This window comes from Cebidichthys violaceus, unplaced genomic scaffold (genome assembly GCF_023349555.1).
Source record: "Cebidichthys violaceus isolate CVI_PGR_0920_01 unplaced genomic scaffold, fCebVio1.0.p SCAF_15, whole genome shotgun sequence".
NCBI classification, from domain to species: Eukaryota; Metazoa; Chordata; class Actinopteri; order Perciformes; family Stichaeidae; genus Cebidichthys; species Cebidichthys violaceus.
Window position 1 is genome coordinate 7,823,137 of NW_027176318.1, and position 16,363 is coordinate 7,839,499.

The 16,363-nt window shown below is 40.4% G+C and overlaps 2 protein-coding genes across 2 annotated transcripts in view; one reads left to right on the forward strand and one right to left on the reverse strand.

Moving 5' to 3' along the window:
• The window catches only part of pdia4 (protein disulfide isomerase family A, member 4), a 5,737-nt gene extending 2,693 nt beyond the window's left edge, over nt 1-3,044 (forward strand). The window contains exons 6-10 of the mRNA XM_068709788.1: nt 1-56; nt 240-391; nt 612-768; nt 1,844-2,077; nt 2,393-3,044. The exon at nt 1-56 is cut by the window's left edge and continues 103 nt beyond it. Of these exons, the coding sequence (XP_068565889.1) occupies nt 1-56; nt 240-391; nt 612-768; nt 1,844-2,077; nt 2,393-2,808 (1,015 nt within the window). The 3' untranslated portion in view covers nt 2,809-3,044. The remainder of the gene's footprint in view (nt 57-239; nt 392-611; nt 769-1,843; nt 2,078-2,392) is intronic.
• A 59-nt stretch (nt 3,045-3,103) lies between these two features.
• si:ch211-217a12.1 (alanine aminotransferase 2-like) lies at nt 3,104-15,925 on the reverse strand. Its single transcript, XM_068709789.1, has 12 exons — nt 15,817-15,925; nt 15,539-15,730; nt 11,306-11,395; nt 11,068-11,176; nt 10,737-10,870; nt 9,802-10,045; nt 9,628-9,707; nt 9,220-9,356; nt 8,773-8,947; nt 4,101-4,256; nt 3,887-3,999; nt 3,104-3,725 (listed from the first exon to the last, which is right to left on the reverse strand). The coding sequence occupies exons 2-12, from the start codon at nt 15,683-15,685 to the stop codon at nt 3,635-3,637; spliced, it is 1,476 nt and encodes a 491-aa protein (XP_068565890.1). The 5' UTR covers nt 15,686-15,730; nt 15,817-15,925; the 3' UTR covers nt 3,104-3,634.
• Between the last annotated feature and the right edge of the window lie 438 nt (nt 15,926-16,363).

Sequence of the window (16,363 nt, forward strand, 5' to 3'; positions counted from 1 at the left end):
AGTCGGCGTGTTCTCCAGTGAGCAGGATGCAGCCTATGCGATCTACATTGAGGCCTGTAAGTACCATGAGCTTGGAGGTGTGTTCAAAGCAAGTGGTAAAGTTCATTTTTGCTTCATGCCCGTTTTGTGCTTTGGAAACTTTGGTGTCAGAGTTCTAATATCTTTGCGTGACGGTCTTTAAAACAGTTTTTCGTCAAATGAACATGTGGCTAATCTTTTCTTTGCCGTTTCTCTGGCAGGTAATATACTGAGAGAAGACTTCACCTTCCGTCACGCCTTCAACTCTGAAGTGGCCAAACTGCTCAAAGCTTCGCCCGGTCAGATTGTCATAGTTCAGCCTGAGAGGTTCGGCTCCAAGTACGAGCCGGCGTCGCACACACTTGCAGTAAAGGTACTTCCTGTGTGATCATTTTCGCTAGTTGTGTTTTTCATTGGGTATGAAACTCAATCATAAATGACTGTGCCTTCTTTCAGTTCTAGTATCAGTGTAAAATAGATTTTGCCTGACAAGTGCTTTAAGATTAAGACTTCCAAAAAAACAATGATATCCTGATTAATTTTGAAAGAATTCCCTTTTGAAGTCTTGACACATTCCTTTATTTATCACATAGGACTCTACGTTGGTGTCAGAAGTGCAGGAGTTCTTCAAAAAACATGAAATTCCTCTGGTGGGCCACAGAAAACCAAGCAATGATGCCAAGCGCTACACCAGAAGACCCCTGGTGGTCGTGTACTATGGAGTCGACTTCAGCTTCGACTACAGGAAAGGTGAGCTTCTCCTGGTTAATAGGTTTGACCTGGGTATTGTTAAACGGCTAGTATTTAGGACATTAGCTCCCTAAAGTGAGTTTAGTTCTGCTTCTGCCCATTTATTGCTATTTTAATTATTTGTCATAATTCTGTTTATGTTGCCTGATAGTTGGAGGAATAATGTTAAACTTAAAGCAGCTATAATGGGTTATCCACAGAATTTTTTTTTTATGGCAATTTTGGAATGCTCTATTGATGAATTCTTTATTTCTTTGACATATATTATAATTTCGGGGATTTTTTTTTATTTTATGTATTGCGTACTTTCATATGATTTCCTTTTTGTCATTTTATAGCATACTATACAGATTTTAATTTTTTTTGGCATGCTGTACTTTTTTACATCATACAATACTATGACTTTTTAAAGCCATTTCATGACATAATATACTTTGACTTTTTATGAATTTTTTATGACTTGCTATACATTTTTTTGACATAAGAGGACTTTTATGACTTATTCTGATTTGCTATGCTTTGATTTTTTTCGACATGCTATGACCTTTTTCTGACACACTATACTTTGATTTTTATGACTACACAGACTTTTTTATGCTATAAACTATGACCTTTTTTTGACACAAGTTAATAAAACAACTATACTATATCTTTGTAGTCTTTTTTTTGACTATTTTGACATACTATAATATGCCAAGTTCATTCAAAACTTTTAATTTTTTTCTATACTTTAACTTTTTTTTTGACCTACGATAGAAGGACTTTTTTCAAAATACTGTACTTTGGCTTTTTTCACACTATACTATGACCTATAACATACTACGCTATGTTTTATTTGTTCAACATTTTTCGACATACTATATGGCATATGCCGTGGTTTTTTGGGCATGCTATATATACTACGACTATTTTGTAATTTTCATGACATATGGCATAATGTACCATTTAGAATGCTATTTATTTATTTTTCAACCTACTATACCGACTTTTTTTGTCGACATAATATACTTACCTTTTCAGTATACTATGACATTTTTTGACACACTATACTAATACTACTTCCTTTCCTTTTTAGCTACGCAGTTCTGGAGATCCAAGGTGCTTGAGGTGGCCAAGGACTTCCCAGAATACACGTTTGCCATCGGTGATGAGGAGGACTACGCAGAAGAGCTGAAGGGCCTGGGCCTGAGCGACAGCGGAGAGGAAGTCAATGTGGGGATTCTGGCAGAAGAAGGCAAAAAGTTTGCTATGGAGCCAGAGGAGTTTGACGCCGACGTGTTGAGAGAATTTGTTATGGCTTTCAAGAAAGGTTAGTGTTCTTTGGTTATTATGCAAATTTATTTTCAGCTTGGTTTGCCTGCTTGGGGCACATGCTGTTTTTCTTCAGTCATTTTTACTGTTTAGTTTTATGAAAGCCAAGTTTCACTTTTGAAAGTTCTATCATGACACTTAAGTCTAGTGCTGACCAAAACCTTGAATTGCAGTCAACAAAATAAATGAAAATCTACAGAAACATGTTAATAAAACGGTGATTCATAATTTTTGTGCTCAGTTTTAACAAACGGTTCACACTGAATCTTCAACGACACTTTCTGAACGTTGTGAATTTGTGTCCTGTCCACAGGAAAGCTCAAACCCATCATCAAATCCCAGCCAGTGCCAAAGAACAACAAAGGGCCGGTCAAAGTTGTGGTAGGAAAGACCTTTGAGGAGATCGTCATGGACAAAGAGAAGGATGTCCTGATTGAGTTTTATGCTCCGTGGTGTGGCCACTGTAAGAAACTGGAGCCCGACTATTTGGCTCTCGGCAAGAAGTACAAGGGGGAGAAGAACCTGGTGATCGCCAAGATGGATGCCACAGCCAACGATGTGCCAAACGAGAGCTTCAAAACAGAAGGCTTCCCTACGATATACTTTGCCCCGAGCAACAGTAAGCAGAACCCCATCAAATTTGAAGGTGGAGACAGAACAGTGGAGGGCTTCAGCACGTTCTTGGAGAAGCATAGCACAAAGCTATCACAGAAGAGAGATGAACTTTGAAAAGATCTCTTTGGATGATTAGCTAAGAACTCAAACATGCTCAGGCAGAGCGTGAGGGAAAGTCTCTGGGAAGGTGAGGGGAGGAATGTGGTTACTGAGTTGCTGTTATAATTGCCATGTTCAATCATCTTTTTGAGTTTCTGTTCATTCCAAGATTCAGCTTTCTTCTGTATCTAAAAGCATGTAAGCACTGTTGAAGATTTCAGTCTTTTTGAATAAAACTGTAAATGATGGGAGCTTTGTGGGCCAGCATTCAAATGTGAGTTTTTGTTACTGTGAATCAATACAAGCTGGATGGTGTATAGCAATTTATTCAAAATGTAAAAGGCATTTTATATTCAGAAAACAAGTGTTCTAGAAATTGGATTTAATCACATTTTAAGAACAATTTAAATATTAGTTATACAGATCTCAGACGGACCTTTTAAACGCACAGATTTGCCCTGGCAGTACTCATTGAACATGTTATTAATTGATGCTTCCACTAATGTGGCTGCATAAGTCTTGATAGGAGAGTAGCAGCATCTAGACATTAGACATGAAATCAACAATATAACATACTTTTGTGCATTTAAAAACCTGGCCAGGTAATACTTTAAGTGCAAATGATTACATCTTCACATCTGTACATATACATGAACAGGACATCTCATTTTCACTAGCTGTCTAAATAAGGAAGCATTTAAGGTTCTCCGCTGTTGCAAAACAGTGAAAAAATCTGATTTTGAGCGATAGGTATCGCAGGAGATGACTTTAAGACTTCTTGCCTCCTTCTCACAAAGGCACTTGAAGATACTGGCAATGACTGAGTTGGTTCTTGAGATGATTATGAAAACTCCTGTGTGAACCGCATGTGGAAATCACTGATCTTTTGCAGCACAATCTTCAGCTTCTCAGTAGGAGGCAAGATGGTCATCCTGGAAGCAACAGCAAGAAGAAGGATGTGGCTTAATGGCAAGCGTAGTGAATTGCTTTAATCCAAATGAGTATAATGATCATTCTGCTATTATGACCTCAATTTAGGAATGAAGAAAAAATGCTAAAATATCCAGAACAGAGATGGTATAGCCATGCGAACCTGAAGTGGAAGGTTCCCTCTCTCTGGCCAAAGCCGCTACCTGGCACCAGGCAGATACCCTCCTCCTCCAGCAGCTTCATACAATAAAACATGTCTGGGACAAGGCCTTCCTCCTGTAGATGGACACACACACACATGTTTGAACACGTCCACACAAGACAAGTAAATTGGGGTGAGGCTCATTAGTGACATATGGTGGCTGTGCAGAGCAGACCTTCGCCTTGTCGATGGCCTTCTGCGGGAGAGCGATGCGGGGGAAGGTGTACATGGCCCCCTGCACAGGGTTACAGGTGATACCAGGTACTGTGTTGAAGATTTGCTCTGTCAGCCCAGCCTTCTCTGCTAAAGCTGCCAACACCGCTGTGCGCTCCTGAAGGAGAAGCAAGAGTTAAAAGATTTATGGAGTGTATTTGTGAATCCTGATAATGAGAATAGTCTGACTTCCAGTATTTACATCCCTTCAGTGTGGTACTGTATATTACCACCTGAATAAAATATACATTTTTTTAACTTTATGAACATACAGTACATTGATGCACAATAGATTGTGGGAAACTAGCTGCTTCACATGAAGGCTGCATTAGGACAACAAATATTGAGTAGAACTGGTATTTTTGTTTCTGGTCTAGATTGGAACTACACCCAATAGTATGTCAAAAAATAAATAAATGAAAAGGTCATAGCATAGTATGTCAAAAAAGTCATGAAAAAGCAATAGTATAGTATGTCAAAAAAAGTCACAACAGCATGTTAATAAAAATAATCCATGAAAAATGTCATAGTACACTATATGGAAAAAGTCATCAAAAGCAATAGTGTGTGTATGTATATATATATATATATATATATATATATATATATATATATATATATATATATATATATATATATATATATATATATATATATATATATATATATATATATATATATATATATATATATTTATTTATTTTTTTTTTTATTTCTGTCAAAACAAATATAGAAAGTGCAATTTAATATTATCTCAACAGTATTTATTGTCAGTTTTCAAATTGAACTGGATGAATTATAATTAATTATCAAATATATGAATTTAAATAAATTAAAATATGGACTGGATTAAAAAATAAAATACATAACAGAAAGCTTTTAAAAATGGTGCATCTTAAAATAAAGTACTTCATTTTAGAAAGATGAACTGAACTGACCCGCAGCTTTAAATTCAGTTCATTCAGGTGTGAAGTCGTGTCACCCAAAAAAGCCACAGTATTATATTTGTATCTTCTAAAAAGAGAAATTTGTGTGCAGGGACTTTATCTGTGGTTATTGAAACCACTTGTTTCAGCTCTATTCTCTAATCCTCTCAGTCATAGATAAATCACAGTATAGAATGTCATAAAAACGTTATAGTATAGTACATCGTAAAAAGTAGTAGTAAAATGCAAATTAGGTAATCTTTTCTTCCAATCAGAGCAGTGAAACGTGCCACGCAAACAAAAAAGAATTAATAGAAAGACTTATTATTATTTGTCTTAATAACTATTATCCACCAAATAATTCAGTTCAAATCAGTTTTAAGGTCTTAAATCCGTCAACTGGCTAATTTCCAAACTCAGGTGCAGGTGAGATTTGGGTGTGGCTATAGTTACCATACAGTACACGGGATGCAATATATTAGCATTTGAATATGAATTTGCAAACATAGACAGCTTAACAATGTTAAAAGGATCATTTGTGGAGTTACTTGCAACAGCTTAAACTTATGTTGTGACTTGTTGCATGTATGATTTAAAATATCTGCAATCTGCAAAGCAATAGACAAAAATATTTGTTTTGTAATATACAGAGTTATTTCATTCCTGCTAATGGGTCATAATGTGTTTTGTGAAAACTGTGCCTTGGAAAACATGGTGGACTAGCAAATAGTGAATTCATAACAGGAGACATTATCTGCCCTTGAGAACAGAATGTTGGATGGAACATGCGTGTTCCATGACACAAATAAATTAGAATGTTGACGTGTGTGGAGATATATGCATGTTAGGATTGATAACATTGTATGTAATAGTTCAGCTATTTATTAGTATATATTTCCTCTTTATTGTATAATTACACACACTCTGGTATTCACAAATGAACTCTGTGTAACTGGACGGACTTGAACAGGTGTAAGTGACTGAACCAGTGAAGTCAGCTCTTTCTTGAATAGGGACCATATGTCTTACATGTCTGTGCTACATGCTTGTGTTTTGACCATCTCCATATATGGACTTATGTCTGACGTCCCTGTTCTCTGCATTTCTTAAAGAACTGACCCGGCCCTAGTTTTAAACTGGATAAACTTGACACTCTTGTATGTTCCACCCCCCCCCACCCCCACCCCCCCACTTCTGTGTAACAAGAGGGTATAAAGGTTTTATGGTTCCTTCAGAAAAGCTGAAGGAATCCAATCCTATGTGGGGCGAGCCACAGGCTGCCGTCAGCAGCGGTAATAATGGTCGACCGGTCTTCAATGCTACCTGGGGACAGGAAGTCTGCGTGCCAGTGTGCCTCAGAGCTCACTTCAGGCTTCCGGTGTGTCCGATGTAGGATGCTGTGGTAAGATACTCGCACCAAACTCCTGTTGTGTAAATCAGAAGCATATCTGACCTGTAACTCATATCTTAAAGGGCTTATAGTACCATACTACCCTACTAGAGAGCTGCGCTCCCTAAATTCAGGGTTACTTGTGGTCCCTGGAGTCTTAAAAAGTAGGATGGGAGCCAGAGCCTTCAGTTATCAAGCTCCTCTTTTGTGGAACAAGCTCCCCGTTTCAGTCCGGGGGCAGACACACTCACCACAGTTAAGAGTTATGACTTTCCTTTTCGATAGTGCTTGTAGTTAGGGCTGGCTCAGGTTTGCCTTGGACCAGTCCCTAGATTAGCTGTTACAGGCTTAGACTACCGGGGGACTTCCTAGGATACACTGAGCTCCTCTCTCCTCTTCTTCATCTCCTTCTGTATGAATTGATGTCCCATTAATGCTCATTACTAACTTTGCTTCTTCACCAGAGTCTCTGTGCTTTCTCTCCTCACAGGTTTCCATGGATGCTGGTTATACCTGGACCCTGGTCCTTCCTCCCACCATGGCCCTGCTGACTCCCACTGCTAATATAATTTTCATTATTACTCACATTAATATTTTATATTACCTATACCATTAACGCACATTACTGACTTTGCTTCTTCACCTGAGTCTTTGTGCTTTCTCACCTCGCAGGTTTCCGTGGATGCTGGTTAAACCTGGACCCTGGTCTTGCCTCCTGCTGTGGTTCTGTCAGATGCATTGAATGTGTTGTAACTCTGGTATGTTGTTCATTCTGTACACATGACATCTATTGCACTTCTGTCCATCCTGGGAGAGGGATCCCTGCTCTGTTGCTCTCCCACAGGTGTCTCCCTCTTTTCTCCCTGTTAAAGGGTTTCCAGGGGAGTTTTTCCTGTTCCGATGTGAGCGTTCTGGTACAGAGGATGTCGTTTGTGTACAGATTGTAAAGCCCTCTGAGGCAAATTTGTAATTTTGGGCTATACAAAAATAAATTGAATTGAATTGAATATGTCGAAAAAAGTGATAAAAGGTTATAGTATGTCTAAAACGTCATTAAAAAAGTCATAGTATAGTACGGCAAAAACGGTGTATAGTATGTTGAAAAGAGTAATACAATAGTCATTATAGTTTGTCAAAAAGTCATAGTATGTTGAAAAAAATCATAATACAGAATGTCGGGAAAAGTCATAAAAAGTCATAGTATAATATCTCATATCTCTATATCATTGGATAGTATGTCGAAAAAAGTCATAAAGAGTCATAGTATAGTATGTCAAAAATGTCATGGCATAGTATGTCAAAGAAGTTATAAATAAGTCATACTATAGTTATGTCGTTAAAAGTAATTATATAGCATGTCAAAAAAAGTCATGAAAAATATAGTACAGTATGTAGAAAAAGTAATAAAAAAGTCATAGTACAGTATGTAGAAAAAGTAATTGTACAGTATGTAGAAAAAGTAATAAAAAAGTCATAGTACAGTATGTAGAAAAAGTAATAGTACAGTATGTCCAGAAAAGTCAGAGCCATAGTATAGTATGTTTAAAAAAGGCATAGTTTAGTATGTCAATCAATGCAATAAAAAAGTCATACTATAGAATGTCAAAAAAAGTTGTAAAGAACTTAAAGTATAGTATGTCAAAAAAGTCAGAGAATAGCATGTCAAAAAAGTCATAGTACAGTATGTCCAAAAAAAGAAATCATAAAAACTCATAGTACATTCTGTCCAAAAAAAGAAATCATAAAAAGTCATAGTATATTCTGTCCAAAAAAGTCATAGTAAAGTATTTCCAAAAAAAGTATTTGTATAGTATTTAGAAAAAAAGAAAAGAAAAAGAAAAATGCAAAATAATAAAAAAAAAATTTGGAGTATGTCATAAAAAAATCCATAAAATAGTATGTCAAAAAGTTATACTATAGTAGGTCAAAGAAAATCTATGTAAAAAAGTGTTCAAAAAGCCATGGTATAATATGTCATTAAAATAAGTAATTAAGTCATAAAACAGTATGTCATAAAAAGTCATACCATCGTAAGTCAGAAAAAAGTCATAATACACTTCACAGGTGGGCTCTATGGATGAATTGGTATGGACTTTGCAAGCAGCTACAGCCATGTGTAGCAGTGGCTACAGCACTATGCACTGATCAGACACGGTGGGTGAAATTACACATTTTCGTTGCCGTTCTTCTCATTGACAAGTCTAATGAGCTGCTTTCTGTGCATAGACTACATGATGTGTATTTATATTAGTACATTCTGTGTTAGCATACACTCAGACCACTGCTAGGATGTGTGCTAGATGGCGTGTTCCTCAGACCTTCATGAACTTGTTGTAGGAGGGCTCATCAGGCTGTGGGGGGTTGACCACCATGTCCAGGAGAGCTTGTCCGGGAACAGGGGGGCAAAGACGCACCGACACCATTTTGGTAAGTTGAGCCTTCACGTCAGGGTCCATGTTAATCACCTCCATGTAGCCTCCACGGAATCCACACCTGACAAAAGCAAACAGAGGAAAGGAGTAAGTCAAACACAAAGTACACTCTTGGTAGAGGTGATGTACACGTCACAGCAGGAGCTATTAGTTTGTAGAAGTAACAACTCCAAGGATCTTTTAAGTATTAATAAAGAAGAAAACCGTTTGTAGGTTTTATACACAAGTGTATTCTGTGTGTGTGTGTGTGTGTGTGTGTGTGTGTGTGTGTGTGTGTGTGTGTGTGTGTGTGTGTGTGTGTGTGTGTGTGTGTGTGTGTGTCTAGCTACTCACTCTCCCATGTAGCATTTGGAGGTGGAGTGAAAGGAGGCCATCTCCACTGTAGTGGAGTACTCTGGTCCCATCTCAAACAACACCCTTTTAAAGGAGTGAAACTTACAGCCCTCTGCATACACATTATCCTGGTAGACCTGAAGTGGGAAAACACTTTATTAAAAGCACATCATTACCCATAACAGAATGAACCGCAATGTGCAGTATATCTTCAAGAGTTGACTGAAAAAGGATCATTAAACTGCCACGACGAGCTAATGTGCTCATAGCAAATCATATGCTGTATTTAACTTCTGTGCATGTAATGAATTAAGTATGTTACCATTTTCATTAAGTCATATATTAACTTTACTGAATGTTTAGAAAATCGGTTGTGAATTTGAATTGTATTCAGTGATGGTGTATTACTTCATCAGCCATGAGGAAGAGATGCTCCTCTTTAGCGAATCGGATCACATCTTCAATGCACTGCCTGCTCTGGACCTGACCTGTCACACAAGGACAAGCAGAGTTCACACCGACAAAATTACACAATTCCGGCAACTGTTTAATTTAAAACACAGAAACTACTATCAGACATACCAGTGGGGTTTCCGGGGTTGATGATGCAGACAACGCGGGGATTACAGTGCTGCCTGGCTGCGTTGACGGCTCTCTTTAGCTCTGCAATATCCAGACTCCAACACTTGTCCTCATCCAGGTAGTAATTGATCTGCACGGCGGCCAGGTCTGCCAGGGCCGCCGAGTACAGAGGGTACTGGGGGATGGAGATCATTACTCCTGTACGGTCGCGACCCTCGCCACACACCAGCAACTTCAGCATGGTCTGGGATTAGGAATTGTGAGGGAGGAGAGGGGAGGAAGAAGACAGGAAAGGAGGGGAGAATGAAAGTTGAGGTGGTAGGAGTAATATTGGAGAATATTTGAAAGAACATACAGCATATAGACTGTCAGTGTCAGGAAAACATCTGCAATATTTAAAGTTGATACAGTATATACGAGATCGGGAGCATTTTGCCTTTCAACGGCTCTGAATGGGGACAGCTGAGCCACGATGGCCAATTTCCCTTTTCCTACTTCCTTACTTCCTGCTTCCCTTGCTTGTACCACACCCATATTCGAACTCTGCCTTAATTTTGATCTCAGCTACACACCTGTTAAGTTTTGTGCCTGCATCATGACGGCTGTGAAGCTAAAGCGTTGACAGAATCTGTCCACACACATATAAACACCTGGCAAAGTACTCAAAACTCTCTCTCTCTCTCTCTCTCTCTCTCCTGATTTAGTTGCATAAAACTGTATTGACAGTGATTAAGGTATGTGGGTGGGGTAAAGTTACAGATGAGCAAAGTACAGCAGAGTATATAATTAACAACAGTGATTAAGAAACAGATTCATAAGCCAGCTATACTAAAAGTATGTCACCTGTGCCACATTAAAGCAATATATCAACTCGCGCCTTTGCCTACAGTATGTCAGCACTCTGGAGAAGACACAATAAACTGTGTAACCCATACCACGATGGCATCACTGGCTCCGGTGGCGAGGTAGATGTTGTCGGGGTTGGAGGGGATTCCACCGTCTCTCTTCTCTATGTAGCGCGCCACATCCTGACGAATGCACTCAATGCCCTGGCTAGCGCTGTAGGCCCCTTGAACACATGAAAATGAACTTCGAATCAAACAAAAACAAAAAAAACATTGATCGGTTGACGCTCTGTTTGAATAGTGCACAGACTATCCAAATAAATTATTAATGAGTAGACAAACGGAGGTGGATGCTAATGACGTGCGCGTTGGAGGGAGGGGACGTAAATGTGGTTGGCGGAGTGAGCGGGAGTGTCCTGACCTATGCTGTGGCCTCCGCAGGCCTCGAGAATGCGCCGCGCTCTCTGCTTGGCATCCTCCGGGAACTTGCTGTCCTCCAGGAGATCCGGGTAAGCACACAGGGCCAAGACCTGAGAGAGGAAGACGCGTATCTTACAGACATTCTGGCACATTCCGTGTGCATGAAAGTAGGAAGTCCTGTGTTCATGAATGCTACTTGGTTGTCAAAACACATTGAGGAAAAACTGTAGTTGTCCCACCTGTCTGAGAAATGTGATTGGTTTCTGGCCCATGGCGTGGGCGTCGCCTATGTTAGCCTTGATGACTTCTGTGAAAGGTTTCTTGACTCCCTTGGAAAATAAAGACAGAGGCGGGCAGGTAAATTGTAGAACAGGTGTGGAAGGCGTACAACATACTGAGACGGTGGGGAAAAGTGAGAACCTGGTGACTCAGTCATCTCTTACATGTAGCGACAGCTCCTTAGCAAACAGGATGTGGGTGAAGACATAACAAGTAGCAATGGGGAGGAGACGCATAAGTTAAGATATATTGGAGACTTCAAGACTTAAAAAAGGAACACAACTATTATTGTGTAAATTGACATGTTATGACATCTTGACTTGACCGTGCAGTTGTGACATTTAAGTAAAATAGAGAGAGAATTCTTCATTTATGCATTTCCTGCACAGCCAGTCTACATTACTAACCTGATAATACTGTGATTTATCGATATTGGCTGCAGGACCGACATTCATCTGTGCCGTACATCACTGTAAAGGATATTGTGGTAAGCAGCAGTGCACACAAATCAGAATCTTAAGTACCAATAGAAACAAAAACCAGGCACTCACAGATAAAGTGCCTTCTTATTTATTATGGGCAAAAGAACAAACTTGTTTCGGCTATAGAAGCCATTATCAGCGTAATTGAAACCAGTGCAATAATTAAGATAAGATAATCCTTTATTAGTCCCACGGCAGGGACATTTGCAGGACTACAGCAGCATAGTCGACAGTGCAAACGAACAAACAAGAGACATGAGTAGAAAAACAACAAAAACTAAAATATGATACAGTCGAACTGAATGGTTGTTAATGTTGCACAGGGGATTGAACAGATTATTTATATTGCACAGTGGCTACATTGGATTTATATTGCACATTAATGAATAAATTAATGAGAAATTGCCACTTTTTGGTGTGTGTGGTCTACTGGGAGCCCTGATGGTTGTGTAGTCTGACAGCGGCAACACATTTTAGTCCAGAGACGGAGGTTTAGGGGCTAATTAACTGTTGGTCTTTGTTTGTCACTTTATCCATAGGCTTACAATGTCCAGAAATCTTTCAGAGACAGAAGGTCAGTAACTACATCATATTTGTGTTGATCTCCCATCTAAGTTGTTATCAAACCAGAGACACCGATAGTCTCTCACACACACACACACACACACACACACACACACACACACACACACACACACACACACACACACACACACACACACACACATCTTTTGTTTTGCACAGAGTCTTTGGAGCAGGAAGCGCTGGCTTGGGAGGCTGCTGGGGCTCATGGAGACACAAACGCTTTCTGTTTTGGGTTGTGGATTTACTCAAGAATTGCTTAATCCAATCATGTGACATGCACAAGTCTTTCTCATTACGTTTCTCTCCTCATCTAAACCATTTTCTCCCTCCGTTAAGTCACGATTCATCTTCATCTCTTTGAGCCGATCAGACCTGCACACTGGATGTTGGTGCCTGTGAGTCTGTTTGCTGTTCACAACATGCGAGTGCAGCTGTTGCTGTTTATCAGACGAGATAAATTGACAATAGATGTCCCCTGCTACTTCATACCAGGGCGGAGCAATGAGGTTTAAATAGATGTCTGAAAATGTCCAAAGAAATTAATATTTGACTTATTGTGAATTTAAAACACAATTGCATAGCGGAAATTAGATTGTCATAAAACTATACTAGAGCTCTAAATCTGGCCAACTGCTTCTCTTGCTGTAGAGCACAGAGGAAGTGAAAGGCCCGTCTCAACCAAACACATCCAAATAGAGCCTTTCATGTACATTTCAGGTATAGACACTGCTAAGAATATTAGTTTTATTATAAACCCTTCTCGAGTCAAATCAAAGCTGCACAAAAAAAACCCCCATTTCTGGAGCCTGAACCGGATTCTCTGTTCACTAGTTTCATGGATCTGAATTGTGCTGGATTGTTCTGAACTTGCTTCGCCTTCTTTGTTTGCCAGTGTGTAAATGTCATGTTACCATCTCTTTATGAAAACCGGTCTCAGTGCAAACATGGAGGTTATCAAACTGATGCCTCACTTTCATCCGGTTAAATCATCACAATGAAATGCTCTCAACAAAAAGAGAAACCTTCTGCATAACATTTCCCTTCCCGTCTCCTGTGCCACTCCGGAGAGGTTGTGACAGCAAACTACAACACATTTGGCTTTTTAAAACACCAGGCAAAGGCCTCCAAGGGCACAGGGAGAACTTTACTTTTGACCGAGTCAACATTATCAGCACTATGACCTTGTGTGATTAATTAAAAGAGCAGCGCCTACAAGATTATTTGCATTCGCGTGAAAATCAGATGCCAGTTTGTTTGAAATCTAAGTAAGTGGATGCAGCGCGTTTTTAGTCCTCGTCCGGCCGTGTTCTCGAGCAACAAAGAGGCTGCTGTTGTCTGGCAGCGAGAGGAGCCGGTCGGTTCCCCCGGCTCAGCGCTGTGTCCTCCTGCTCGCTCAGCACCAGGCACTGATTACAGCAGCGAGCCAGGCCAAGAAACCCTGACCTGAATTCACATTTCACTTATGATAGAATGTGAAAGTGACATCCCTCTCTAACAGTGTTCAGTCATGCTAGAAACATTGGAACTGTAATAATTCAAGATCTATAGGATGCAAATTGGTGAATAATGTCAATGTGAAATGAAAGTAACCCTCCAAATGTACTCATAGGAGTCCAGTAAAAGCGTAGTCCAGTGCAGGCACTGTCAAGCCAGATGTCTGGGTAAGGATTTCTAAGGGTCCTCCCCACACCAGCGCACGCCTGCACAAACACAAACTTGCATAAAATCCGCTGAGCCATCAGTAACAGTGTTCCAGTCACAGATCTGACAGGAAGCTCACCCGCAGACCGCTGTAGTGATGTAAACCCTCCTGACCCCTCAGACAACTCCCGGACTTTGCATTTCATATCGTTTCCACTCACATTTGCATTGCTGCAAGTATAATAAATGTATATAGCAGGTTTGTCTACACTAATGTACGTGTGTAAAATTGCAATCTCTCCTCTGGACTTTGGATTGGACCGGTCTAAAATAAACCTGTATGATTCACGAGGAAACACTTTACGGCGCTGCAGCAAATGATTTCAGTTATTCCTGGCAAATATGTTTGGATTTCCTTTTACAAGAGGAGGGGGAGAAGAAAAGAAAAAAAACAGTGGATTACCAAGAACTCGAGCACTTTCAGTTGAACTGGGTGCTGCTTGTTCATGGACCTCCTTGCAGAGAAAAGGCCTGTGACGCTGCTGGGCCTAGCAGCTGCAGCTTTGTCCAATGAACTTTCTCCCCAGTGAGGAGGGAGAAGGAGGAGGGAGGTGGACAAACCAGAGAGACAAAAGAGGATAGAGAATGTACCCTCTCATCTTACATAATAACACTCCACACATCCTCTCAGGCCACCTCCGGCTAGAGCAGTAGTCAAACACGCTTGGAACTGCCCCCCCCCCCCCCCCCAGATCTTTACACGTCTTGTGAAGAGAGCATACATAACTGCAGAGAGAGTTGCATTACAAGGCTCCCCGCTCAACTTGTGTAACCTTCCTTAGGAAAGCATGGCGGATCAATAGTACCACAGTAATATAAGAGGGGTTTGAGTGCTGCACAGAACATCACAGCCCCACCACTGCTGTTATGCAGAGGCCTTTTATAAGTGGACCTACTGTATGTCCTGCAGCCACTCAGCATAAACTGTCCAAGGAAAGCATTATTGATCAGGGCTAACTCTCTGTCCTCACTACTAAACTTCTCCCCATATCTTGTGGAAACGGAGGATGCAAATAACTTGTTTTGCTCACTGTCAACAGCAGCTGGTGTGTGCAAATCCAATATTTTGCAGCTACAGTGTGTTAAAAAAGCAAAAACAAAAAAAACCACAATTTGATACCACAGATTCCGTTTGGGATGGGCCTTCTATATATCCGCTTTTATCTTTGTGAATAAAAAAACAATAACCCCAATACGTGATGTACATTTCAGCGTCAACTTTGTGTAGGATCAGTGATATCATTTAATTTAAATGATTAAACAGCTTTTCATAACTTTCACCGACTCCCTATTGACTGCCACATCACCACTGTAGTAACAACCGTTCTCTTTCTCCTTGTGCGTTATCGAACTCAACTCCGGTGCGCGTGCACCGAGGTGTGCACGCGTGTCACAGCCCCCATCCCCAAAAAACTTGGCGTTTACCTCTTTCAGCTCCTTCTCTAGCTGCAGAGCCCGTTGGACTATGGCACCGCGGACCGCGTACTCGACCTTCCTCACATTGGGGTTCATGTTGTCCAAATTCAGCACCTTTCCCCGGCTCGTGGAGCCGTTTACTGCGGGCTGTGACATGTTTGTTATGTCACGCGCAACTCCGTCTCACAGCGGACTGTAAAGCTTGAACGGGAAAAGAAGATTTAGACGCATCAAGAATTAACAACTGTGACTGTACATGAGCGAATAAAGTGTTTTCAGCTGTTTACCAGTTGTTCAGCAGAGGTAGTGAAGCAGGAGTCGGTTCAGCTCGTGTGTGTACTTTTACTACGACTCCTCTGAGACACAACTGACAGTTGAGCCTCTCGACGTTCATACTCCCTCCCGGCCCGCCACGCCTTCGCTCGCCTCCGCCCGTGGTTGGCTGGATTCCTTCAGTGATTTCGCCTCTGGCTCTCTGCGTGCCGAATGATGCCTTTACGTGCCGTCGGAATAAAAACATCAACTCGCGCACAGCGGTCGGAGTTAACTTTTAGGAATAACAGACTAGCCCACTTGAGTGGAGTAAAAAGACACTTGTCACTTCAAAATAGGTGAAAAAGGTTATTCATTATGGATTGTAACTCAAGTGTTTTACAGTTGTGTATTGGAGTATTGAGAAAAACCTCATTGGCTATTATAAAAGTATCAATACAACAATATAAAAATACTGCTGCATTCAAAACTTAAGCCCCCCGTATTGATTTTTTGCCACTTGGGAGGCAGACATAATGACAACAAATGGCTAATTTATACAAACGGGACCACAGAGGAGCT